The sequence below is a fragment of the Acartia tonsa genome, chromosome 4 (assembly GCF_053477335.1).
Source record: "Acartia tonsa isolate MP-2025a chromosome 4, ASM5347733v1, whole genome shotgun sequence".
NCBI classification, from domain to species: Eukaryota; Metazoa; Arthropoda; class Copepoda; order Calanoida; family Acartiidae; genus Acartia; species Acartia tonsa.
The window spans coordinates 11484959-11511339 of NC_137263.1; the positions used below are offsets into that span (position 1 = coordinate 11484959).

Consider the following 26381-nt stretch of genomic DNA (forward strand, 5'->3'; position numbering starts at 1 on the left):
TAATCTAATTTTGTAAGAATTGTTTTCTTCCACTTGTATGATTTGTATAATTATGTTGGTTTCCGATAACTATTATATCAATATGGATTGGATAAATGATATACCATTGGCTTTATCATAATATTATATATACATAATATACTCATTACTTGTATATTTATTTATTAATGTACACCTAACAAATAACTTCTTTATCATAGTAATCACTTTTATAGATAATTTTTTTAAAATTTTTAATACATACACACAATTCGTTGAAATATATTACATGGCTTAAAATCAAAAATGGTTAGTTTTTGGTAGAATTCATTTTCTTCATATTATACCTATTAAGCAAGCTATTATTATGTGGTATAAAGTAAATTTTGAGTAATAGTTGCTTTCCTTTTGCATTTAAATATAAGTAATATTTTAGTAGTGTATTGATAAGTTTATAGTAAAAACCAACATGTTTATAATTTTATTTAAAAAAGAGTATGAAAATCATGTTAAACAATAAACACATACTTTTTTTTATTTATTATATACCCATTTAATTAATTGAGAAATCTGTTTAAAGTTTCCAACTGTGCTTCTTGTAAATTCAGAGGCACTAGATATAAAGTTCCAGTTCATTTCTTCACACTAAAAATAATTAAAATTTTCAATATCATTTTAATCTAAACATTTTTGTTTTATATACCCTAGGAGCTATAAAGTTTGATAAAAGATCTAGCACTTAAAGAAAACCTATTCAGCATGACATTTCTATGTGACTTTTTAACTCATAATGGAAAGAAATCCGGAAAAATACTTACTAAGTCATACTTTGAGCAGTTTTGGCCACCCAATCCATATTTCATTGCTTTAAAAATCCTTAATATAATAGCTATTATAAACCAACTTTCTTTTTTGCCTAAGCAGAAAAATCCAATGTATTTAAATGTGATATGAAATTTTTGTATTTTTACTAAAAATAAAAAATAATCTCATAAAGTGTTCTTTTACTTTTATTTCAGATTAAAAAAATGAAATGAGAATAAAATAAGTTCTAGATATGATTGAATGGTGAGTGATATGCAATTTTTTTACATTAGGTATGCAGATAACCTTATTTTAAAGAAAAAACAATATTACATGTTTTGTTTTAAATGATGAAGAATTTAACTTACCTAGATCTTTGGGTTGAGTTTAATCTTGGAATATTTTCTAGAATTACATGGTTGTATACATTTGTTAAGTGCTGCGCCACTTCGCTCATTGTTTCCTAGTTTATAAAATGCTTTTTAGAGACGATTAATCATCATGTTAGGTTTTATTGTGTTGTTATTGCCTATTGGTAACACTTTTCAACTTTTACTTAGTATAGTAGTATAGTAATTTCGGAAAAGAACAATAATAAATTATTTTAAAATTTATTGAAACGTTATAGACAACTTATATCCACGTAAGACATTAATCTAAGATCTTTAGAAATAGTGTAAAATTCGTTATATCACTCAAAAATCTACAAGTTCTAATGAAATGATTTCATGAAGTTTTGAAAATCTAATGTATGGATCCTAAGAAAATTATATTATTAACTTTACCTTCATTTTTAACTGAGTTTCTCCTCTTTCACAAAACATTCTATTATTCAAAAAATCAACTTATATAACAGTTAGATATAAACAAAGAAGTGAAAAATCAACAAGTTTGCTACGCTTTCTTAACAATACTTAATTGCTAAAATTATTATGCAAAGATTGAAATCGATAGGACAATTCTACAATCGTTACAGACGGACCGCTCTGTTGATAGGAATATTTTTTAGTTGGGTGCAAGTTACATACTGAACGTAACAAATAGCCTTACAATTCTATAATGTAATGCTTCTTTCTTTTTCTGGATATAGGTATTTATAATCATTAAGACAGACGAAATTGTTGTTCGTTATTAAGGTTGAAATTTTTCCTGTCTAAGCATGCCAGAGATGGAGATAGGTGACTGGAGAATCAAATTGTAATATAAAAAGTTTCATAAATATAACATGATTTATAATAAACTTGTGCTTCGCCCTTAGCTTCTAGAGACTGCTAGGAGTGTGAATTCTTCCCCAAAAATGGTCTAAACCCTTCTCAGGACACGTAAAAAAACTTATAGATTAAAATTATTAGGTATACATTTTATAATGCATTATTATTATTTCTTTGCTAAATAATTTGATGACAGTTGTATAACAATCATAAACGACCTCTTGACTTTAAGAAAGTGTTTGTCGGAAAATTAACACAGTAAATGGATTAAAATGTATTAAGAGTTTGTTAAAAAAAATTTCTTTATTTTCTTTTCATAAAAGTTTTAATATTTACAATACAATCCTGCGCATGATAAGATCAAATCCATTGTACAGTACTGTATTTAGGTCGTCTTCCATCTTCTTTCTTTCTTCCACTATCATGAGTTTAAATCAGTAACATTATGATATGATTTTTTTTACTTAACAAAAGCGTTTACATAGCACCACCTAATGATTTTTTCCTCTACTAAATTTTCATACCAGGGTGAATTTCAAATAAAAGTTTTTTTTTGGTAAAAACAATTTTGTATCTTATAACTGTGTTGTGACTTGCAAATTAAAAAGAGCTTTTTTCTTTAAATGAATTATATATCCCCGAATTATATTTTTGTTATCAGTATTTATAGATATTATTAAAGTTACCTATTTTGATGTCATCATTGACTTTATTATCAGTGGCAGCCAGGGCTTCTTTTTTATCATGTACAACATCAGTCTCTTCTATATTATTGTCAATGCTATTGATGCCTTCCTCTTCTGAATTCGCAGATTTTTCTTTCATATTTTCTCGCAATTTTCTAACCAGACTTAGGATATAATTCTGATTGGTTAAACTTCTTTTTCCCAACCTTAATGATTAAATGAATTTAAAGAGGATCCAATAGAACACAAACAATATGTGCAAACATTTTTAGTATAGTTCATTTTTAAACCATAACATTATGATCATGCGGTAGTTGGCCTCTAATGCTTAATTAGTCATACCTTAAAATCCACATAAAAAATGAAAGTATTATTATGCACATATACACATAAACAAAATTAATATTAAGATAAAAACCACTTTAAAACAGTTGACTTTTGACCTAATTTTTTTATAAGTGCAAAAATAAGGTTTTTTATCTGTAGCTTAAGATCTCAATAACGACTGAACCTGTAATGGTTTTAGACCATCCAATTTTCCGATTTAAGTCTTGGGATGGTTTTTAGCTATTTTCCTAGCCCTTCTTCCTCTTCGAATACAGAGCCCTTAGAGGCTATGGGTGTAGCCGTAAGTATTTCAGTATAGAACTAATACTCATATTGTAGATATTTAATTGCTTACCTATTGTTAATAGATCTTCCACCAAGACCCACCATTACCATTGACATTACCATAGCATTTGTATTACTCTCATTAATAAAGTTATCATTGAGGTTGTCAGTATTATCATTGATATTGTTGTTGTTATTGTTGTTGTTTGCATTTGATACCATCAGTGAGGCAATGTTGAAGGAACTAAAATATTATGTCTTTAATATAAGAAATGCAGTAAATAATTTCAACGATTAGGTATGATACAATAGTTTGTTTTTTAATCCAACAGAAAAGAGTTAAAGCACTTTACTTTGCAATACATAGGCGTAACTATTAAGAGGTTATTTTCTTCTTGAGTCGTTCCTAACCCGTTCCCCCCCCCTCTCCCTACTCTCTTCTAAATCTATTCGAACTCTTTTTACCTGAGAAGAAAAGCAATGAGTTGGAATGCATCCAGTGTACCTCCAGTATCTCCACTACCTCCACAATCGGAATCTCCAGGAAACCACACTATGGGTGGCTGAAAACAGTTTTCTTTGCATAATTGTATATTTAGAGTTAGACCTTAGGAATTCAAGCATTATTTTATTCTAAGAAAAAATATTTACAAAGATTCTCCCCAAATATAGCATTTTTTACCAATCAAAGTATTAAAACTAGAAAATAAACGTTTTCAACTCACATGTCTTCAAAATATTTGATTCTACCTTAGTTGTTGGTGGAAGAAATGGTTTGTAAGGTTTTGGTGAATACTTTTTCTTGCTGGAATATTTAGACCCTGCAAAAAAAGAAATATTATCTATAATACAAAGTAGCTTGATGTCTGTCTGTCCGTCCGTCTGTCTGAAGCTTAAGATCTCGGTAACCACTGAACCGATCGGATTCTACTCTTCAGGGAATATACCTACTTGTCCTGTGGTGGTTTTAGGCTATTTTCTTGGGGGGGTGGGAACCCCCACAAAAACAAATCCCCCCCCCCTTTTTTATTTTATTTTTTTTGTAGGAGATATCCTTGGTCTTTTTTTTGTAGGATATATCCTTGGTCTTTTTTTTTGTAGGATATATCCTTGGTCCTTTTTTTTGTAGGAGATTTCCTTGGTCCTTATTTTTTTTACGAATTTCACCTTAACTTTTTTTTATCATCTCTTGGGGCAGCAAAGCCCCTAGAGGCTAGGGGCGAAGCCGCAAGTGATTAGGATAATACACTTTGCCTGTCCGTCTTTCAATCCATACTTACCGAGGAAATGCGATTTTATCCGCTGTTATTCAAGATAGATTGCTGAATAGCTTTTAATTTATAAAGAGCATCCAGTATACAATTTACTTTTTATGTTGGTCATGCAATAAAGACATATAAATATTTTTATGAAGGTTTCGTGATTTCTTTCATAACTTTCTTTTTCTTACGCTCTTTTTTGTGAACAATGGATATTTAATCCATAAATAACTTTGTCCGTTTGTAAATCCATGATATTTTTTGTTCTTTGCTACTTATGGATGTTGTCGTCCTTATTTATCATTTCATTTATGCTTTCTTTCATAGCTTAAATGTATGAAATAAAAGGAATTACCTAATGCTGCAAGTTTCTCGTGTATATCCTAAAAAAATTCTGAGTTTATTTGTTTAGACAGAAAAATATTGTTACTTTCTTTTATAGATAAATTTTTATTATCTAGTAAAAAAATTAACACCAAAAAATATTTATACATAGGTTGGTATGGTAAAAAGTAAGTGTAATTTTCAAGTTGTGGACACATGTCTAAATTCTTTCAATACCTGGGGAGCCAGAATTTTACTTGGCAAATTTTGAGTCTCACCACCACTGCTCATAATGTTGCCATCATTGGAATTTTGAAAACTATGAAATTGTTGTTGTCTATTAGGCTGTTGTGCTTGTATTTGTTGTTGGTGAAGTCTGGTTGGCTGTTGACTGTTGCTACCATATGTAGGCCATCCTATTCATAAAACATAAAAAAAATCGAAAACTTGAAAAGGAAGTTTATTTTTATTTACTTGATTAAAATATTATCTAGTCATCTTAGTGTTTTTTGTTGATTTTTTTACTAGGTTTACAAAACAATTTTTCAAAAAGCACATTATTAACTTTTGAAAGCAAAATTAATGAGTTGATCATATTTGTCCTGTCAACACTTACATCTTATAATCAAGAAATCTTTTCTAACCTGTATTTTGATAATTTGCTGATGAAAATTGCATTGGAAGTGACAAATTCATTTTTATCTGAAATATATATTATTTACAATTAAAGATTGTCATAATACATTAAGAAATTTCCAGTCACAATCAGAAATATCAACGTCGTCTTCATAACAGCCAGGGATGTCTAATTTTTACAAAAAAATTTATTACCATTTAATTTTTGTGTTAAGTTCACTACACAAGTTAATTAGCCTATCAAAACTCTAATCGTCATTTAATCAGGGGTCAAAAGAAATGAGACAATCAACAGTAAATTGATGTTTTCTGTCAATTAAAACAAACAAAATTACCCATTCTATATTAAAAATATTAAAGTTGGGAGGACAGTTTGGACACAAATGTATGAGATAACGTATTTATAGATTTTTGGGGAACCCCCCTCCTTTTTTTCATACAGTTTAAAAGCTTTAGGTATGTTAAAGAATAAAGCAAAAATCTTTTTGTAATTTCCTGTATGGTGCAAGGTTGTGACTGCAAGTTGACACATCATCCTGTGTTGACACAAGTCTGAACTATCACTCTCAAATATTCCTCTCGCCAGTATTATCAGCTGATTGTAACTCATCCTTGGTCTTTCTAGTTCCAATCCTGATGATCTTTTTGATCTCTTTCCTTGGTTATCTAAATTAAAGCAGGGATAACTTAATTTGATTTAAGTAAGGCAAGTGATAACAAACTGTACACTTACCAATATCTATGACCCATGACTGAATTCTCACTTTCGTGACTCATGTCTATGCAAGGATATAAGTTGAACGGTACTCATAAATGACAATTTCAGATCAACAAATACCCCTGGGGACGGTTGATAACAAATTTTATAGTAGGTTCAAAGGCACTTAAATCTCATCTATTACAGACAACCATCCCTTTAATTGCACGAACTTTGTCTAGAATCATTAACTGTCAGTACAATATTTATCTCTTTAGTTCTGACACGGCTTGGGTCAGAGTCGACCCAACGCTGGTAACTTAGTATAGTACTGACAAAATTTAGATATAGCTATAACTGATTTTTCACCTGTTGCCATAAGATATGGATTAATATTAATTTTTCTTAGAAGATCAAAAGTAATTGTTTGATTTGAGCCAGGTAATGTTTTGAGAATATCAATCTGGTTACTTTCCTCAACAGTGCCTAAATACAGAGAGAGAGGGGACAATGATCTGTTTATTACACTTGTCCCCAAAGTTTTATAATAACGTTTTCTAATTCGGTAGCTTAACAACATAGGGAACTTTAGTGAATTTTGATTGATTGATTCATTAAGTTGAGTGTTCAAACGTTCCAACCACTAATTTTAATGTACAGAAGGGGTAATTTTTTTATCATCATTAGGGATGTAATCCATTTATCGGCCATTGTCTTATCCCTTTAGATCCCTGGCCTAAATATGAAATAATTTTTTTAAATTATTTAAAAATGTTATTGTATAACTGTAGTTTTATCAAAAAATATGTTTTTTAATTCTAAAAATGTCAACAATAATTACTTTTGCAGTTGAACAAATAGAGTGTATGAATAAGTTGAAGACAACTACATGTCTACAATTTCTATTACCTAGTTTTTGTTAAACTTTAAAGATTACAATTCATAATTTTTTTAAAGAGCATTACAGACGTACATACTTAAATTATTTGTAGAGCAACTTTGCTCCATAAGAATATTTACCAAAAGCAACTTGAGCATATTCTATAATACCAGTCCCAAGATATTCTATTGTTCCATTTGTAAAAATTTTTCTATAAAAAATAAAAATTCATTTAGAACTTTTATGCTCTAAAATTTTGCTGATGTAGTATTTGTATATGTTTTTGTAACTTATCCCATAATAATCCCATTTTAAAAGTAGTTATTTATGTGCCCTATGCAAGTCCCCATAAAATATATTGTGTGGGATACCCCAACCCCTCCCCTTCTTTCTTTTACCCTCCCCCGCCTGTACCTTTCAAAATGTCATAACCTTTTGGAACATCCTTGAACCTTACATAACCTAATATACAAAATGCAAGCATCTCAAGTATGTATTTTTAAAGATTTGTCCACTAGCAAACCATTGTTTTTTTTGTTTTAATGTTTGTACCTGTCCAGTCCTTGCCAGTAAACACCTTCGACCTCCATTCCTTTGTTCAAACTGACCCGGGAATTAGGTAGCAGCCAGCCAATAGGCATGGTGACGGGGGGTCCAGAATCCAGAACAAATATGCACACCAGTTGTTTTCCTAGATTTAAACCAGTTTCTTAAGTAGAGAGCCTAAAATTTTTTTTAAAAACATGTATTTTTACATTTCGATGTTTACAAACAAACCTATTCGTTGAACACAGACTCCCGCCCTCCCTTATTTTAAATTTTGCCAAAACTTATTTTTGACCCTCTGCGGTGAGCTCTAGTACTGCTGGGACCTTCAATGCGGGGACTTTCTAATGGTCATACTTTCTGCGTTTTTCAATGGCTGAAGGTAATAAGAGAAAAAGAATTGATACAATTGCTTAATTTATATACATAATAAATTGCCCGCCCCCATCACCAAAAAAAAGTTTTTCATATTTATGCTTAATGATAATTAATCAATTTAGGCTTTTTTCTGTAGTTGTGAACCAAACTGTACCTGTGGTTGATACCATCCTCTGATGCAAAATCTCCAGATCAGACTGTTTCACCAAGACTGGAGAACCATCAACTTGAATTATATTGGAGTCGCGCTCTTTTCTAATATTAGGTAGGAATTAATATTACATAATCTAAATGTTATCAAGTAGAAATTGAATCAAACAAACAGATTCGAGTCTGGGCTGAGTCAGTGCGTTTTTTATATTAAAGTTACTCCTATAAATGGATATATTATTACTTTGATCTTATACCAGATTTTCATATTCTGTAAAGTTAAACACGAAGCGGGCTAAAATAACGATTCCTTCCCCTTTACCCCATCCCCTTCCCTCCTACTAGATGAACGAACTGACCAATAATCAAGTACCATGTTAGCAATCAAAAAAATCATCAAAAATCGAAGCGTGCATGGTGCAAAGGCAAAAATTAGCGCTTATCGCAGGCGCTTAAGGAAGTTATAATGAGTTATAGAGGAGCTTTTACACTGTTTAGAGAAGTAATCTTCTATCTTTCAATTTATAAGGCGTAGTTGGCTGATGGAGGGGGGAGTACCTAATGCTTTATTTGAAAAGAATTTAGTTGAAAAGGGGAAGGACAGGGAAAGCTCGCCTACTCCTTCTATTCTGATTTTTTTCTAACTTTATCCGTGGTTTAAAAAACTTTTCCAAATTAAAACAAAATATTAAAATGAATGTGCCATTCCGTGTTGATTATTCAATTTTTACGCAGTCATCTAAAATGGTCGCCTTAAGCATCTATGATTCTAAACATTTCAAAATCGATCCTTCCTATTGTACGAAATATAAACCACAAATGACATTATAATACTTAATCTACACCCATAATACTCTCAATCATTTGTAACCACATGATACTTCAACAATCTGTCAGAATTGTTAGTTTATCTTAACCAAGATCCACCCTTACCTACCCCTGCCATGTGGTGTTTATTCATGTCTGCAAAATTTCTAAAAATTGTTCCTCTTATATTACAATAATAACAGTTAAATGATCAAGATAGAAATGAGGATTTTGTGTTTTATCTGTTATCGTCTTTGTCTTCTCCGTGATATTTTGTTAATGAAAAGAACATTTAGTTTTTTTGCGAAACCGTTAGCACACCTCTCCACACACACACTCAGTTAACCACCCCCCTCCGCGTCACACTGGAATGGTTTCTACTGCCTGGGGCATACTATTTGTAGCCCGAGGGTATGTTTCATAGTGTCAAATAGATTTCACTAATAATCCATCATAATTCTGATTGATGGATGTCCTATTTGTGACACTAAACCCTCAAGTGGTTTGGAGAGATAAAGGTTGTGCCGTTCAAAACAGCATACTTGTTTATATTTTTTTTAGTTTATATAAAGTCTTTGTTTGATTTTATGAAAAAACCTTAAAAACTTTTAAATTGTCAGAAAAATCATTTTTTTCTACTATTAATAAAAGTATTTTAGCATAAGGTAAATACATCATGTACATAAATAACACTTTAGGCTTTAATTCTTTATAGTTTTACTTGATATAATCAATTTATAACTTGAGTATATTTGTTTTCTTTTTTGATTAAAGTAATTGTTGCTTTTATATTTTCTCAAAAATGTTGAATTGAATAAACATCCTGCTTGTTGCTTGACTGATATGAAATGTAAACAAACCCCGCCCATTTCCTGCTTTTTCTACCCCTGCGGCTATATAACAACTGCCTCAAGGCATATATTTCATTTGTTATCTTGAAATCTATCCCATAAGTGGGGAGGGGACAAGGGAGGTTGTTAACCCTTTCCTGTTATTTAAACCAATCTACGCGGGGTAGGGGTTAATCCGTCAAATTTTGACACATAATCAATAAAGATTTGTCAATTTTGTTTGTATTGTTATCTTCTGCCTAGACAGACAGTTCGGCGCCAGGATTATGGTTAATGATAATAGATTAGAGATTATCACTTTCTAAACTTCAATTTAGTGCAAGTCGATTTTTATTATCTTACAAATTTGCCTTTAGAATAGGATCTAGGCATTGTATTTGTTTTAGTATATTTTGTATTAATATTTGCCTCGCCCCTAGTCTTTAGGGGAGTGCGGGGATATAAGATAATAGGCTTAAACCACCTGAAGACATTTATAAAGCTTCCCTGACGAACCAGCATTTTGTGAGATTTTTAGCTTCAGACAGAAAAGCTTTGAAATTAATTTGCTAAACTTAGAAGGCGAGGAGAGTACAATTGTAGATGAATTATTCCTCTTTTACAATTCTTCACAATGACAATTTAAAGTTATCAAAGACACAATTCTAAAAATTGAACAACTGTTAGTAAGGGTCTATCCATAAGGAAAAAGGATAAGAGGATGAATACTCACCCCAATTTCATTGTAAAATATTACTTCCCCCCTACTAAAATAATTTGTCTGCTATTTATCTAAACCGTCCGCGGCTTTTTGCATCTTAATCATAACCTATTCTATATATGTAAAAAAAAATAAAAAAAAATTTTATCTTATTAATTATTATTATTTTTCTGTAATTTATTATGTTTTAAAAAAAATTAAAAAAAATATTTAAAATACAATTTGATTTAGAATCTTAAAAAACAAACAGCCGCGGACGGTCTTAGTGCAGCAGAAAAGTATGTTTCGCCTAGTTTAAAAATAGGAGAGTTCACCTTTTATGATCAAAAATTTATTTTTTTTCAAATTAGCCTAAATGTAATATTTAAATCTAATTAACATGATGAAACTTTTAAATGTTTACTAATAAAAAATTAATAGTTTAGCTCTCAGCCACCAGGTTCGCTAGTTGTCTACTTCAAAGACATACATTAAAACTAAGGCTAAATATTAAATAAAAAATTTCATAACTGAATAATCTATATAAGTGAATAATCTGTAATGCTATCTATGTTCTTTCTCAGACAATACTCGTTTTTACAATATTTTTAACATTTTCAAGTGATGTTATTTACCCCTCAGGGTTTGGCCCTTTAGTGACAAAAATCCAAAACAAGAAAAATACAGGCAAAATAAAAATTGATGAACGCTTTGATATTCTAGTTCTATATTCAAAGCTAGATGGCACTGAAAAACTGATTATTATAATTTACAATCAAATTTGTAAAAACGTTTATTTATTAAAAAATATAAGTTAGATAGACTGCAATATAAATCTTATAAGCTGATAATGAGTGTTATGATTAAAGTCAGTAGCAAAGTCATGAAAAATTAATAATGATAATTTTATATTCTTTCATTAGGTTTCATCAGAATGGATGATAATTCAAAATATTTCTATATCATCCCTTAAAAATTAGATTTATGCTTCAAACAGCAACTATAATTGACTTGAAATTATATTTAATTTTAAGATATTCCCATTTTGAAAAGTGGTGGAATAACAATAAAAATTCAGCGCGGCAATTGCTCAATATAGGCCTCTAGGCCCACTGCCTATTTTAGTCCTTCAAATACCTCGATTTCTCTCTTTTATTATTTTCTCTATGGGTCTATCCGACAATTGCCTACTTTTTTGATTTAACAAGCGGAGGCGCCCCAAAAATCTAGGGGCTCTTTAATCGAAAGGATATAAAGTAAGCCTAAAACTATACCTAGACTTTTCATAAAAAATAAAATAGCCTAAAACCATCCTTGAACCTATAACAAGATTCACTGTAAAGAAAAACCATATCGGTTTAGTGTTTAGCGAGATCTTTCGTTACAGACAAAAAGAGAGTAACCTACTGCTTTATGTAAAAGGATTGAATATTGACTAAAAAATCAAGGCTTAGAAAAGCACAAGCCTTTTATCCAAATACTTAGGTTTACCTGGTATGATTTGATTTGTCCAGATTTCTTAAACTGTCCAGAGTAAAAGTAAGGTCTCTTCCCTCTGGTAACAAGTGGAACAGGTTATTCTCGTCAACTGTTCCAAAATACTGCTCACCTATTTTTATATATGAATTATCATTTATATCAATAATTATCCTATTTTATAAAGTAGTAAACTTTTTATGTCCGTAGCAAAGGATCTCGCTAACCACTGAACCTATATGGTTTTCCTTTACAGTTTTGTTTAGGTTCAGGAAAGGTTTTATAACTTTGTTGGGGAGGGTATCTCCACCCTCTCAAGAGAAATCGCCCGTAGAAAAAATTAAGTAAGAAGTCTAAAGCCAGATTTCCACTCAAATGGACGAATATGAATTTATTCTCCAGTGCCCTATCTTTATACACGAAACAAAAACTTCAGGCAAACGCTTATTTCCTTTAACCGACACACATTATAAAAAAAGTTTATTTATAAAACAAAATTTCCAATTGTTTTTCTAGCTCGGTAGTACTTCTTTCCCATCTCAACCTCAGCCTCTGATTAAATTAGATGCATACCCTGTTTTTCTTACCTTTAACAGGTTTTGTTTTATTATCTTTGTAGAAAATATACCCATCATCTGTGACCGCCCACATATCTGATTCCCAGATAACACCCTAAAATATTTATATCGGGGTTATTTTGCAAGTAATATTAGTAGCAAAACTTCTTTACAATTGCCTCAAACCAGTTTGTAAATGTATTTTTATGAAATGTCATTCCAAAGAGCAAACACTTTGGTTACGCGAGGCCTCTAGGGGCACTTGAGGGAGGAGGGGGGAAGTGGGGTAATCAACTCTCAATTTTGGTTTTTAAATTTTTTTTGGGGTGGTATTTTTTCTTGGGATGGTTGACAGAAGACATCTTATTACATACTTTTATAAATAGAATTGATACCTTTTCTGAGACTCCCTCGTTGAGATAAATTGAACCATCCTCTAATATTCTACCTATAAGACACAATAATTAAGTTTCTATAAATAAAATATGTGCATAATAGTACTTAAATTATACTAGTTCTGTTAGGAGTTCTGTCCTGAAATTCTCGTTTAAAAATATGTCAATAATTTGATGAATCATTTTATCAAGAAATCAAAAATTAGACCAACCTAATTTATAAAAATGGAACGATTAAATCATTTTATGGACCAAAAATACTTAAGAAAAAATTGAAAAAAAACACGCGGGGTAAGAAAATGGTTTTAATCTTATAATTTTTCATTTTGATATCCGCGGAAAGCTGACTATAATACGATGCGATAAATAACTATTATTCTGAAAACCTACCTGCTGGAATAACTGCAGGTATTCCAACTGGAGACACAATAATCATAGCCATGGCAGAACCCTAAAATTATTATTTAATTGTATAAAAGTACAAAACTTAAGATTTGTTTATTTGTAATTTCTAGTTTTTTAAACTCAAATATTAAGATGTCGTATTTTGTATACCAACGATAGCATAATATGATAAATGAAGGAAATAAACACCCCCCCCCCCCCGAAAAAAATACCTAGAAATAGCTAATTTTAAACGATTTCAGCTGAACAAAATTTCAAATACCATTTGCGTAGCTTCCGATGATTGTTGATTTGTATTGATAGATCCCAGGCTGGCTTGGAAATCATTGTTGTTGTTGTTGTTTCGGTTGTTGTTTGTGTTGACAACAACATTGGCCACCTGAAAGGTTTTTCTAATTTAGTTAGTATGACTGACCTATATTCTTATTCTACAAAAAAAAATTGGATCCTTGTTATAATTAACTTAATTCATTAAACGAACCTTATGAAACTCTACTTAAGTAGTTCACGTAGTAAAATTGTAAAACTGACTCATAAGGAGCTGACCCATCTATGATTTTACCTGATTAAAAGACATGAGCAGAAATGCCAGCAGATTATACGTGTTGAAGCCAAATGAACCTGCCCCTCCTGGACAATCTGAGCGCTTTGACCGCTTTCTAGCTGCCGCCGCGGCTAGTGTGTGGGTCACATTACCCAAGTCTGTCCAGGATTCCAAATCATGTTTGTGTAAAATACTTTCCAAGCTGTCGTACTCGAACTTTATGTGCCTCATATTGAACTTTTTCACTGAATAAGTCTTGTTTATGTTTTTATACTTGTACAATCTTTCTTAAAGCATTGCTTTTTAGTAACGGAGCTATTCTGTAAGCATTAAAGTATGTAATCATTGCACACATAAAGCATAAAAAATTAAACTTATTTCTTAATTCTGTGTTTAATACAAGTCAATATTCTTTATTTATTTAATATTTTTTTGTATGCAGTATGTATGTATATTGAATATAGATAATTTTAATGTAACAAGGATGACAACATCCATAAAAACGAAGAAAAAACGAACATTGACACTTGTAGAGTGTCAGAACAGAACGGAATAAGCAGAATATAAACTTATAAGTCTACACAAAGTTTAAAATCGATTGGACAACTCTAACTTGGTTAAATTAACGAAAAGAGCTAACCGATCTGTATGGACAGACCAACTCTAATTAAAGAAAAGCTTATCTTTTAACAATAAAGATCATAAAAATAATTTTAATTCCAGTGCTTAATGTGGCTAAAAACTTGTTTAAGTTTTGATAGAAAATTAACAATTTAACTGTGTAAACAAAAGTGATATTTGAAACTGTTACAATACAAGCAAGAATGGTTTCACTGAACTGAACGAGAGTGAAAGCACTTTTTCCCTACCTAGAAGTACCGTAACTAAAAAAATACTTCTCAAGTAATGAAAGTGTCCCGTAATTGGTACGCTTTCGCTACTTGCTATTCACTGCAAGTTTTCTGAAGCAAAGTTTTTCTACATTTTAAACAAACGTACGTCTAATTAAATTATTTATCCTTATACTAAAGTAACATGATGCCTGTTTGTGTCTGTGTGTTTGTACTGAAGGATCTCGCTAACTGCTGATTCGATCGGGTTCTTCTTGACAGGGTAGCTTCTCATAGGTCCCGGGTTTATAGCTATTTATAGGTTTATAACTATTTTGGGGGCGAGATCCTTTGCTACAAACAAACAGACAGGCAGACAAACAAACATTGTTCTACTTTGTATTATAGATGGCGGTTATTTTGGGATTTTCTTACTTAAATAATTTTAGATGAATTGTGACCTGGTCTCTCCCCTGAAAAACCATGAAGCATCTTACACTTCTGATTGGGCTCACTTTGGTTTCATTCTTCCTATTTACAGCTTATAATTTGGTAAGATTTTATATTGGTATTGTATTAAATGAGAGGAATATAAAAAAAACCTCCTCCCCTCGATTTTTGTGTGTGAAATTTTGCTTAAAGTGGTTCCAGGACAAACGCAGGAGTCCCAAACGTCGGAGTGGACAAACACAGAAGTGTTAAAATATTGGCGTTATCCTCTTAGAAATTTTTTTCTTCAATTTTTTTCAATTTTCATGATTTTGCTTCTCAAAAATAAATGTATCCTGTATATTGAAGAAAAACCTTACCAAAGTATATAAATTTGAAGTTTATTTTGCATTACAACTTGTTTCATGCACAGATATGTACATTTTTCAGATGCTAAATATAAACTTGAAAATTATATTTGTTGTTCAGTTGTTTAAAATTTTAATCTAAAACAGTATTGTATTGTTTTATATTATTTTTTTTAGATTATGAAAGCATCCAGATTTAGAAATATTGATGTTTCAAATAATTGCTATGCAACACTAGGAAAGATTTAATATCAAGTTTGAATATTTTATTATTATTTCCTATTCACTTTGCAATTTACACATTATTTGGACTAGTTATGACATATCAAATGGTAAGGACTACAAATTACGAGGGGAAGGAAAAACTTGCCACTTTTTTAACCAAACACCGCAAAAAGGCGACAGTTGTGTTTCCGCCGGGGTTTATTAACAGCTCCTCATTTTACCTTATTAAAGAAACTGCTGTTATTAGAAAATATGTCAGACCTGATTTCCCCCCTCTGGGCAAATCCTCCATCTTTTTTAAAATTAGATTTTTTTTTCTAAAATTTTTCTTTCTCTCTACCAATAGGAATTTACTTTTTAAGGCAGAATTTAATCGATAAGAATTAAGTATTATCTTATCTCTGTCAATGTCTATGCAAATCAACAATAATAATCTAATAAAATAGTTACTGCCTATTACAAAATCAAAAGTAAACACAGCTCAGACCAGTATTTTAATTGGATGAAAAATTTTCTATCTTTGCAGGTAATTTTTGTTTTACATAATGATTTGTACGAAGACCGGGGCGGAGAAACATAAAAATACAACGGGAAATAGGGAATTAAGCAAAGATTGCTGATGTCCTGAACGTGACTGATTGATGGGGGGGGGGGGGCTTGCCTTCTCATATCAACAAGTTGCTTAAAGGAATCCTGCAAGACAATACACCGCTCTAAATGCTGAAAGACTGCCACAATTAGACCAAATACCCAAAATTTGAAGGCTTCTATGCGACATAATTTAATTTCTAAATTTATATTTTGTGTATTGGGTTTACTTGTTGCAGTTTGAGCGGTGTATTTCTTGCGGGCTTCCTTTAAAATGTGGATAGGACAAATATAAGCAATGTGAAAAGGTCTTATTAAAAACAACTTTAAAAAAAAAATAAAAATAAGTAAAAAGATAAATACCCTACCTCAAAATGAAGGATGCCTTTATTAACTTTTTTTTCAGGATTGCATGGTCGTTTATACAACAGAAGATTTAGTCACACAAATTAGGTAAATACATGCACATTTTTTATTTGGATGGTTATCCGGAGCGGTTTTTTTTACAAAGGTTGTGATGTTTAATCTAAAAAATAGCGGATTAATACAGAACGAATTCGGTTTGTCTCTCTTATACTTTAAGTCAAGAATACAATAACATTTAGGAGCGAAACAGCCAACGGTTAATTGGAATATATGAATTTCGGTTAAATGATTTATACTTAATTTTTTTATACATTTTACTACTAAGGGAGTTGCGACCAGAAGGATATCCATTAGAAATTGTCACCCGACCTCTGGAGTCATTTAAAGTTGCTCAGGTTAGACTTTTCACATATACATAAATTATCCTAGAATTATTTTTCTTTTCTTATTGAATTTTTTTTTTTTTTTTGGGGGGGGGGAAGACAAAGTACAATTAAGAGTACAAAAATTATTTTGTCTTTTAGAATAGAAGGCATATAGTTTTTACTTCTTCCACCAATTCATAAATTTTTAAATGATTTCTAGTCATTTGTATTGCCCGTCGTCAAACCTCCAATTTTTTTGATTAGGTAAATGTATTTTTTGAAATTAGATATCTATTTACCAAAGTAGTGTGATTGTATGTTACTCTATTAAAAGAAAATGTTGGGTATCTTAGCTTTTCCTTTTCTCTCCGGATTTAATTAAACAGGTTTCCGCGGATATAAGATTATAAGATTAAAACCAGATTTTTTCCCCGAGATGCCGAAGGCACGGACTATTAAACTAATCTTGTAAGTAATTAAGGGAAGTATTTAAAATTAATTTTTTAGATGCTTGATTTTAATGGATGGACTAAACAGGAAACATTTATATTTCAACACTTTTGGTTTTCTGTTAGACCACTTATACATATGTAGCGCGAGTGTAAATATGTTTGAACTGTCAAAAAAGTTTATGGGACGATTGAGAATGAAAACCTTCATTTTTGAAATATATATTTGGCCTCTTCAAAGATGTTAGTTTGATAAAGTAGCCTTGGGTTGAGATGGATCAGTAGCTTTTAAAACTACTTTAAAATTAGAAAAAATGTATGAGTTGGGAAGGACAGGGTTTGTTGGTATATTGGGTAGATTAATTTCGACTAGATTTATTTTTAAACACCAAACCATGAATTTAAATTTATTATTTCTTTTCATGTTAAATTACACCATCTTATGTAATTTGGCTTGTGGTTCCTTTACATTAGAATTATTTAAATGCAGATGAAAGGACAAAAAATATTTACTTTCTGCAGAAAATACTTTGTTAGAATTTTAATTTTTTAAAAAATAAATAAAGTGCATTTTCATTTAAAAGTTACAGGGGGGGGGGGGGGTATTTTGTAGAAAGATTTAGAAACTTAATGTTGAAATGTAATGATTAACCCAGGAGGGACTTGATTCTGAATTAGATGTTGGACATTCCAGGTATGATCAGTGTTTACTTTATTTATCGCATCGTATTATAAGCAGCTTTCTGCAGGTAGTAAACTGAAAAAAATATATGATAAATATAAGTTTTGTGAGCACCGAGGCCCGGGCAACAAAACAGATATTAATATTATGATATTTTTTTTTTATTTTAGAAAATAACACGAAACACTACATGGTTTTCAGTATGGTTCAGACGTCATCGGATATGATCCAGCGGATTCTTATCGGTTTCGTAGGCACCATAAAAATATGTATTGCAATAAATTTTAAAATTATTTGTTTTATACGTTTATACTTTATATTCATTAAAAGGCACTTTAAATTCTTATTTTGTTTAGAGAATTATATTGGATATGGAATGAGAAAACTGCACTGTTACACGAAGTATCACAAGTTAATCCATTCCAATCTGATTATTTTGCATGGCTTGATATTGGAGCCATACGGCAATCCAGGTTTATTCTTTTTTTGTGACCTTGACAAATCATAAATGCGAAGCTCATCAAATAAGATGGCCATTTACAAATATTGAGGTATGACTATGCAGCATTTAATATTTAACATTATTTAGAAGTCTGAAAGAAAATTGTGTATTTAGCTATCACAAAATTACTCAAATACAATATGCTTGATATGGGCATACTAATATTTAAGAGTAATTATAGAGATGCATCGAATTAACAATGTGTCCAAACGTTCTAGGAATTAATTAAGTTGTTTAAAATGAACATAATAATATCTTATACGGTTTCTAAATTGTACCTTACTGTTACAGGAATTATCATAACGAGTTTGTAATCAAAAGGACAATTCTAACACGCCTATAGGATTGATAAGAGATATCCGTTACAGACCATCCCTAAATGTTGTCCTTCAAGCCCTACAAAAACAAGGATGACAACATCCATAAAAGCGAAGCACTGAAACGGTAGGACAAACGGACATTAACACTTGTATAGTATCTAAACTGAAAAATCGGAACATAAATTATAAATGTCGAATCAAAATTGTAGGTAAATTTGTTGAAAAACTGCTTAAAAACAGGATAATGTTTATGGACATACTTACATTTTTGGACTTGATTATAGAGTTGCTTCGCTTATGATATTGTTCTTTGTTGTCCCAGGAATCAATATACCAAAAATCAGATCAAACGGATAATTAAAACAATTGAAAATTTGTTGTTAAAAAAGTAGAAAAATCAACATGTTTAAAATGGACGTACGGACATTCTGGTAATGATTATAGAGTTGCTACGCTTTCTAAATCGTACCCAACTACTACAGGAATCATCATGCAAAGTTTGAAATCGATAGGACAATTCTAACATGCCTAAATTAACGAATGAAAGCTATCTCGGACGGACGGACCGACCCTAATTATAGAAAAGCTTCGCTTTTAAAAATACAAAAAGATTACTAAAATCGTCCAATTTAGAAGATAAAATTCAAGCCAATTTGTACACATCCATTATTGAGTGAGTTTATGTACATTGTATACTATTGTATGATGTTACTTGACGTTTGTTTAGGGATCTTAAGGGATAAGAAAATGTACCATAAACTGAAATACATTAACATCCTCAATGATTATAAACAAAATTACCCCTTCTGTATATTAAAATTATGGTTGAAAATTTTGACACTACTTTTGGAACCAACCAATAAAAATTCAATAAAAGTACCTAAAGTTTTGAGCTAACAAATAAGATAATGTGGTTATAAAAGTTTGGGTACCTGTGTAATTTATATTTTAGTATTCCCTCCCCCCCTGAGTGTGTTTACTCTTTACATCTAACATAATTCATATTGTGTATTTGTATTTCATGGCGTTCATTTGGTCCCTCAAAAAACTATATTGATTTTGTAATTTTATATTAAAGGATGGTATACATGCTTGGTTATTAAGAGTTGGGCTTTTTTCCAACGAACATATTATTATTTTATAGGGTAGGTTCACTTAAAAAGTTTATCAACAATTTTTTTGAGTTGTACCTAGTTAAATTACATACTATTATTTTAAAATTACTAATTATAATTCTACCCCAATAAAATATTTTTTTCTTCATTTCGTTCGCATGATGAGTCCGCTAAAAATGGCCCCATTTCTAAGAATACAGTTTTTTTAAAGTAAATTATACCGTGTAAAAAAAAAATCTTCATATAATATGAAGCAAAACATATTAAAAGTGATCTATAAATAGTTGAATTTCTTAAGATAAAGTTAGCTTTTTATAAATTATATCGTTTAAAAATTTCATCGCTGGTATTACATGAATTTTATATTTTTAATATAACATTGTCTGATATTGATCTTCTTTATTTTGATAATTTTTTAATTAGAATTTTTGTTGTATTGTGTGTGAAAAATATATTTGATGAAACCTCTTTGTTTAGTAACAACAGAGAGAGACTCATGAACAACTTTCCATTCCAGAAAGGTAAAACTTCTTCCCATCAAAATATATCCAGAATTAATTCCAGGGAAAGGGACAATTGACCACCTTATTTTAAAATTAATTGAAAAAGAGGGGGGGGGGGGGTTGCGTGTATTTTTTTCTTGGGACATTAACTTATTGTTTTCTATACCTTAGATGCCCTAACCCTACGGTACAACCATGTAACTAATGTAACCTAATCTAAAGGAGAACAGAAACGTAAAACCATCCCTCCCTATTATTTTTAATTTATTTCTAAATAAAGGCGTCTTTTATGTGCTCGACTAAATACTTTGAGGGAAACCACGAATATTTTTGCACTTAATCTTTCCGCAAGTCAAAAAGCTTTGATTATTTCATAGTGAAAAATTGTATTTTAAAGAAAACTTCTATTTTTCTTTAAAAGTTTGAGACTTTTGTTTATATAGTCATATTCCTGTCCCTACATAATGTATTCTGTTGTTTTAATATAGTTTGTGAACTATATTTCTGAATCCGCATAATTAGTTTATCTCCGTATTAAAAAGGGAGGGCGGATTTGTTAGTTTTTAATCTAAAGGAGTTAGACAAAAAATTATTTTAATCAACTTATAATAGTGATGATAAGTGGTAGTTTTTCGTTTGTTAGTCTATTAATTTTAAAGGGTGTTCCAAAAAATGCACGCATTTTTAAAACACACTAGAAAAATACTGCGTGACTAGAAAAATACCATGCATACTGTTTGAGCTGTTTTTTTTTAAATATAAATACTATCTATGTAGCTACGTAGAAAAATGTGAGGATGGTTGGAAAATGCAACTTACTTATATACTTATCCGCGTCTTGCTGCTGCAGCAAATTCGGCCAATTTTGTCCTCCAGGCGGTACGGTCTTTAGCCAGACTTTCAGCTGTTCCCCAGGTAAGTTCCATCCTTCTAAGCTCTTTTTCAATACTCCTTCTCCACGTTGTTCTCGGTTGCCCTATGCTTCGCTTACCACCAGGAGGTTCCCATCTCAAGCATTTATTGGGATGTCTTACTTTGTTCATTCTCAGAACATGCCCTAACCATCTTAATCTGCGGGTTGTTATTTGGGATTCAATATCTTTTTCCTTTGTTTTTGTATAGAGATCAGCATTAGAGATCTTATTTGGCCAAAAGATCCTGCAGATCTTCCTGAGACAGTCATTGTGAAATGAGTTCAGTTTGTTCATTTCTGTGGTAATAACTCTCCAACATTCTGACCCGTATAATAATACTGTTTTCACATTGCTACTATAAACTTTGATTTTAGTCTTCAAACTGATTTTCTTGGACTTCCAAATGTTTTGTAAAGATTTAAAGGCGTTTCTTGCTTTGTTGATCCTGGTGTTAATATCAGCTTTGGCTCCATCTTCATTGCTGATTACACTACCCAGGTATGAGAATTTGTTGACTTCTTTTAGATCTTCACCTTCAATCTTTAGAGTTACATCTAGAGCTTTGCCAATAGCCATGACTTCAGTTTTCTTTATGTTTACAAAGAGACCTACTTGTTTTGCAAACTTTACAAGTCTGTCAGTTTTAGTTTGAAGTTTAGCAGGGGAAGATGACAACATTGCTAAATCATCGGCAAAGTCGAGGTCTTCAAGAACACCAAGGACACCAAATTGAAGACCTCTTGGTCTGTCATTAGTGTTACACATTACCCAGTCAATTACTAATAAAAACAGCAGTGGTGACAAAATACAGCCCTGCCTTACACCCGTTCCAATCTTGAAATATTCAGTGGTGGTGTTGTCAACAGCTACACATGCTTGAAAATTTTCATAAAACTTGCTAATTATATTAACAAGTTTTATGGGTATTCCATAACTTCTTAAGATCTTCCAAAGTGTGTTTCTATGGATGGAGTCAAATGCCTTTTGGAAGTCTATAAAGTTGATGTAGAGTGGTGTGTTCCACTCAGAGCATGTTTCTATAATATTCCTTAAAGGATGAGATGGACAACAACCTGCCAGATGGTTCATCCTGCACCGTGTATCAAGGATCTGCTGAGCTGTACCAGGAGGGTTCTACCGAGCTGGGGTGGTTAACAGTTAGATACCAGACAGAAAGTTGTTCCTGGCCCTCCAGGTTGGGGGTTAGACGTAGGCCTGACAAGTCTACTCTTTAAAACAAATCTTGTTAAAGAAACCACTATTGAAAATGCAACTTGCGAGTATATAATAAAAATTGACTAACTGATGATCAAAAAATTATCTTTTTTTAATATAAATATTATATTAATATATAAATACACACACAGCACTGGCGTATATATGTAAACCATTACCTCCTGATACAGTTAGAAAGCATATAGATTCTAGTTTTCCAAATATAAAGTTTTATTTCGTTCTTATTAATAACTCATAATTTAGGTATACTCCTGCTTGAAATACTTCCCTTCTCTGAGGAGGAGCTTGTTTTACAAAATGGAACAAGTTATGCAGATTTTTCTAAGGTTATACACTTTTTATAAACATTTGTAGATGACAGGCAAATTCCTGAACCGATTTTGCCCTCTAAACTTGCCTCTTACATTTTAGGACTATGGCTGTAGACAAGCAAAAAGACAGATAGAAGTTTTTTATTTACATAGCCGCTTATTACTAATTCTAAGTCTGGTAAAATAAGAAAATAAAGGAAGATGTGTATAAGAAAAAAGAAAAAAAATGGACCAGTAGTTTTCTTTGGTTAGAAGACGAAAAGTCATGGAAAGAATTTTTGTTATTAAATTTCCAACTTATTTCATTTAGGTAAATAGAATTGGTGGAGGTATGATTGGAGGGGAAAAAGAAGAAATACAAAAGTGGTTCAACATATATTACTCCACCATGGAGAGGTATGTATATAATATGTAAGTATGTCTAATAAAGTATAAAGGGTGTATCGGTGAAGGGGTCTAAGGTAAAAAGAGTTTAATGGCATCATATGAATACAAATAACCATTTTGAATTAGATTAAAATTAACAATAACTTTGAGTACTTACACACAGTATCTTAACCGGAATTGATTCAACAAAATTTATAAATAGATTAATTATAAAATTATCATTTTATAATTTTCTTTTGAAAGACAATTATTTGCTCTTTGAGACTGAGCTTATTAAAATTAATTAATCTTATTCATTAAAAATAAAGAATTGAATTCACCGAATTTAGATTTCTTTGCAAATAATATTGATTTTTTTATATATTTTATATTTTAATTTTTAAATCTGTTAAAACAGCTAATAATTCTTTTTAATAATAGACTTTGACCCACTGCACAAAAGTAAAATCAATCTGGATGGAAAAAATATTTGCGAATTGTTTTGATAACTATAAATCACTGATTTAAAAAAACATTACCTTAACTGAATGCATCTAACATTTTTCTCGATTTTCGTTACGACTTGCAGCTTTTTGTCAAATTTCGGTGATTCTCTTTAAATTGGAGTATTGAACTCCCCTCTTTATTTCAATTTATTAAAAATATGTTTTTATGTAGTTTTTAATTTGTTTGTTATTACTTTAGGTTAGGTTAGGTTAGAGCTTATCGCATGAGTTATGCAAAGGATAAAAAAAACCACCATCTATTTTCAATTTAGAGAAAGCATCGAAAGGGTGTCATTTTTCGCGTATTTTCCGTAATGTTGTTTGAATGCGCTTACAGTTTAACACTCATTATGACGCTAATCAATGTATTAAAATTTTTCCTTGTTATATTAGATACCTGAGAGAGGGAAGGTTTGTCGGGAAAGACCAGAGTGTGATGGCCACCAGCTGTCTGGAAACCAACCTGTGTCTCCTGGTCCCGGCTCCAAATATAACTGATCTACTTGGCAGACACACGACGGATAAAGAGTAAGTATATCTGCACGGGATTAAGTATATTTGTACGGGATTAAGTCAAATTGGTAGATGAATTACTCAAGTATCCCAAAATTTTAACTAACAAGGATGACAACATCCTTAAAAGCTAAGCTATAAAATCAGAAGGTAGGAGAAACAAACGATAAGTCTTTTAGAATGTCAAAACTTAATAAGCAGATTATTGTTTTTTAAGTCAAAACAAAATTGTACACAAATTTGTTGCAAAATTACGTAAAGGATATACTTTCAATTTTTAGTATTTTAATATAGAGATGCCTCGCTTATAATATTGTACCTTGTTGTCCTATGAATCATTATTCCAAAAACCAGATGAATTGGATAATTATGTTAATATATAAAAAGTTGTTGTCATAAAAATTAAAAAATCAGCATGTTTTCAATGGACGTTTGGAATTTTCATGCAAAGTTAGGATAATTCTAACATGTCTAAATTAATGAAAATGAAAAAGGATGGACCGGAATAAAAAAATCGTAATAGCGTTTTCTTCAAAGTTTTACTTTTACTACATAAAATGAATGTTACCCCACTATCTTCTCAAAGCCATAAACAACATGTTATTTTCCAATTTTGAACAGAAGTTTACATACATTATCTAATTGAGTTAATTTTTTGTTCAGTTGGTTCTTCCTACAGAGTTTCTTCCGAGGCGATGTTAAAATACTTCCTAAACGACAAAATATAAATAATATTTTTTACATAAGTTGATAATTACTAATTTTATCTTGTTTTTTTGTTAATTTGTAAATATGAAAAGATTGAATAGCTCTATTGATTTGAGTTTTGCATTTATTTTAATTCTATCTTTAATAATTGAGTTGTGTATATTTATTTATCAAAACCAGGGATCGGCAGCCGTTCTTGAGCCGCCTGTTAGTCGCCGTGAATTCAACCTTTTATAATTATAATCATTTATAAGTCTAAACAGTCGATCCAGATATAAAACATTCCCAACTGTTTTATCTCTTGTTCATTTATTTGTTTTTGATTTTTAAGAATAATATTTCATGATCCATTTTTTTATTTTTCCGTAATAGGGCAAGAAATTACCGTCCTAAGATTTGATGTTCAGATGGGCTAGGTATAAGCTAGAATCGATGTTGAGGTGTCTAACGAAGATATTTTAAAAACTTCTTATGAACTTCGTGTCTTTATAAATAAATATGAAATGGATAGAACATCTAGTTTTTAAATACTCTACTAATTATAAAATGTTGTCATGAACATGTGCCTTATTACCCATTGTGTGCATTTAAAAAATGTGATATAGATTTAAAATTAGAGACGATGCACGAACGAGAGTGAGTGGTTTTAGTACCTTCTAGCAATGAACCTAAGTATTTTCTTTCATAATATACTAGTTAACTGTTAATCATTGCTTTATTAAAGAAAAAATTGAAAAAATTGGAATTCAGCCCACACGGGATTCAACCCACGGAATTCAGCCCAGCGATATTCAACCCAACGGTATTCAGCCCACACGGGATTCAATCCAACGGTATTCAGCCCACACGAGATTCAATCCACGGTATTTAGTCCATATGTGTGGGCTTAATCCCGTTGGGTTGAATCACGGTGGGCTGAATTCCGTGGGTTGAATCCAGTGTGGACTGAATTCCAATGGAACCGAAAAAATTACACCATCTTAAGTTGAAAACAAAGTGAAAAAATGTCTTGCAATTTTAGTTGAAATTTTATTAAACATTTTGTTGTGTCTAAGGTGTCTTTAATCGCCAAATTATTACATTGATTATTTAAACATAGCTTGCTCTTATTCATGCGTAGTTCCCTTTAAGAAACTTAAATTCTAAGATAATGTGATAATTTAAAAAGTTATTGAGATTGTTTCAAATGAATATATATTCTTGAATATA

General features: G+C 30.9%; 4 protein-coding genes across 7 annotated transcripts; 1 reads left to right on the forward strand and 3 right to left on the reverse strand.

The window, feature by feature from the left end:
- Positions 1–34: 34 nt before the first annotated feature.
- On the forward strand, positions 35–26381 carry LOC145316072 (protein HtrL-like). 4 transcript variants are annotated; one of them, XR_013878284.1, is made up of 16 exons: positions 35–1047; positions 8135–8277; positions 15156–15258; positions 15681–15738; positions 16172–16254; positions 16723–16769; positions 17008–17077; positions 17555–17581; positions 18150–18190; positions 18535–18651; positions 20593–20636; positions 23012–23094; positions 23390–23475; positions 24345–24479; positions 25128–25808; positions 26272–26381. XR_013878284.1 is itself a non-coding variant. In XM_080156364.1 (15 exons), the coding sequence occupies exons 3-15, from the start codon at positions 15190–15192 to the stop codon at positions 25213–25215; spliced, it is 948 nt and encodes a 315-aa protein (XP_080012490.1). In that variant the 5' UTR covers positions 35–1047; positions 8135–8277; positions 15156–15189; the 3' UTR covers positions 25216–26381. The 4 variants fall into 4 exon arrangements, 2 of the variants coding, with proteins under 2 accessions (XP_080012490.1, XP_080012489.1); XR_013878283.1 differs by having other exon boundaries at positions 26293–26381; XM_080156364.1 differs by having other exon boundaries at positions 15681–15736; positions 16170–16254; positions 25128–26381.
- Positions 1939–5573, reverse strand: LOC145316073 (uncharacterized). Its single transcript, XM_080156365.1, has 8 exons — positions 5520–5573; positions 5113–5291; positions 4907–4934; positions 4043–4113; positions 3758–3855; positions 3363–3536; positions 2681–2886; positions 1939–2412 (listed from the first exon to the last, which is right to left on the reverse strand). The coding sequence occupies exons 1-8, from the start codon at positions 5569–5571 to the stop codon at positions 2327–2329; spliced, it is 894 nt and encodes a 297-aa protein (XP_080012491.1). The 5' UTR covers positions 5572–5573; the 3' UTR covers positions 1939–2326.
- On the reverse strand, positions 5852–7921 carry LOC145318392 (uncharacterized). Its single transcript, XM_080159686.1, has 4 exons — positions 7641–7921; positions 7229–7299; positions 6578–6694; positions 5852–6177 (listed from the first exon to the last, which is right to left on the reverse strand). The coding sequence occupies exons 1-4, from the start codon at positions 7727–7729 to the stop codon at positions 5852–5854; spliced, it is 603 nt and encodes a 200-aa protein (XP_080015812.1). The 5' UTR covers positions 7730–7921.
- On the reverse strand, positions 11849–14275 carry LOC145318221 (uncharacterized). Its single transcript, XM_080159557.1, has 6 exons — positions 13895–14275; positions 13595–13711; positions 13314–13378; positions 12928–12976; positions 12563–12647; positions 11849–12108 (listed from the first exon to the last, which is right to left on the reverse strand). The coding sequence occupies exons 1-6, from the start codon at positions 14105–14107 to the stop codon at positions 11987–11989; spliced, it is 651 nt and encodes a 216-aa protein (XP_080015683.1). The 5' UTR covers positions 14108–14275; the 3' UTR covers positions 11849–11986.

What these genes read in the sequence shown, in the direction of transcription:
- LOC145316073 (XM_080156365.1), bottom strand. Translation starts at nt 5,571, where the DNA reads ATGAATTTGTCACTTCCAATGCAATTTTCATCAGCAAATTATCAAAAT. An exon ending in GTAAAATTCTGGCTCCCCAG is followed by an intron (nt 4,935 to 5,112) that starts GTATTGAAAGAA and finishes GAATTTTTTTAG; the next exon opens with GATATACACGAGAAACTTGC. An exon ending in CTCATTGCTTTTCTTCTCAG is followed by an intron (nt 3,537 to 3,757) that starts GTAAAAAGAGTT and finishes ATAATATTTTAG; the next exon opens with TTCCTTCAACATTGCCTCAC.
- LOC145318392 (XM_080159686.1), bottom strand. Translation starts at nt 7,729, where the DNA reads ATGCCTATTGGCTGGCTGCTACCTAATTCCCGGGTCAGTTTGAACAAA. An exon ending in ATATGCTCAAGTTGCTTTTG is followed by an intron (nt 6,695 to 7,228) that starts GTAAATATTCTT and finishes CTCTGTATTTAG; the next exon opens with GCACTGTTGAGGAAAGTAAC. An exon ending in TCCATATCTTATGGCAACAG is followed by an intron (nt 6,178 to 6,577) that starts GTGAAAAATCAG and finishes GCTTTAATTTAG; the next exon opens with ATAACCAAGGAAAGAGATCA.
- LOC145318221 (XM_080159557.1), bottom strand. Translation starts at nt 14,107, where the DNA reads ATGAGGCACATAAAGTTCGAGTACGACAGCTTGGAAAGTATTTTACAC. An exon ending in TGCTCATGTCTTTTAATCAG is followed by an intron (nt 13,712 to 13,894) that starts GTAAAATCATAG and finishes AAAACCTTTCAG; the next exon opens with GTGGCCAATGTTGTTGTCAA. An exon ending in ACGAGGGAGTCTCAGAAAAG is followed by an intron (nt 12,648 to 12,927) that starts GTATCAATTCTA and finishes TAAATATTTTAG; the next exon opens with GGTGTTATCTGGGAATCAGA.
- LOC145316072 (XM_080156364.1), top strand. Translation starts at nt 15,190, where the DNA reads ATGAAGCATCTTACACTTCTGATTGGGCTCACTTTGGTTTCATTCTTC. An exon ending in ATTTTAATGGATGGACTAAA is followed by an intron (nt 17,582 to 18,149) that starts CAGGAAACATTT and finishes TAATGATTAACC; the next exon opens with CAGGAGGGACTTGATTCTGA. An exon ending in TTAGATGTTGGACATTCCAG is followed by an intron (nt 18,191 to 18,534) that starts GTATGATCAGTG and finishes TATTTTGTTTAG; the next exon opens with AGAATTATATTGGATATGGA.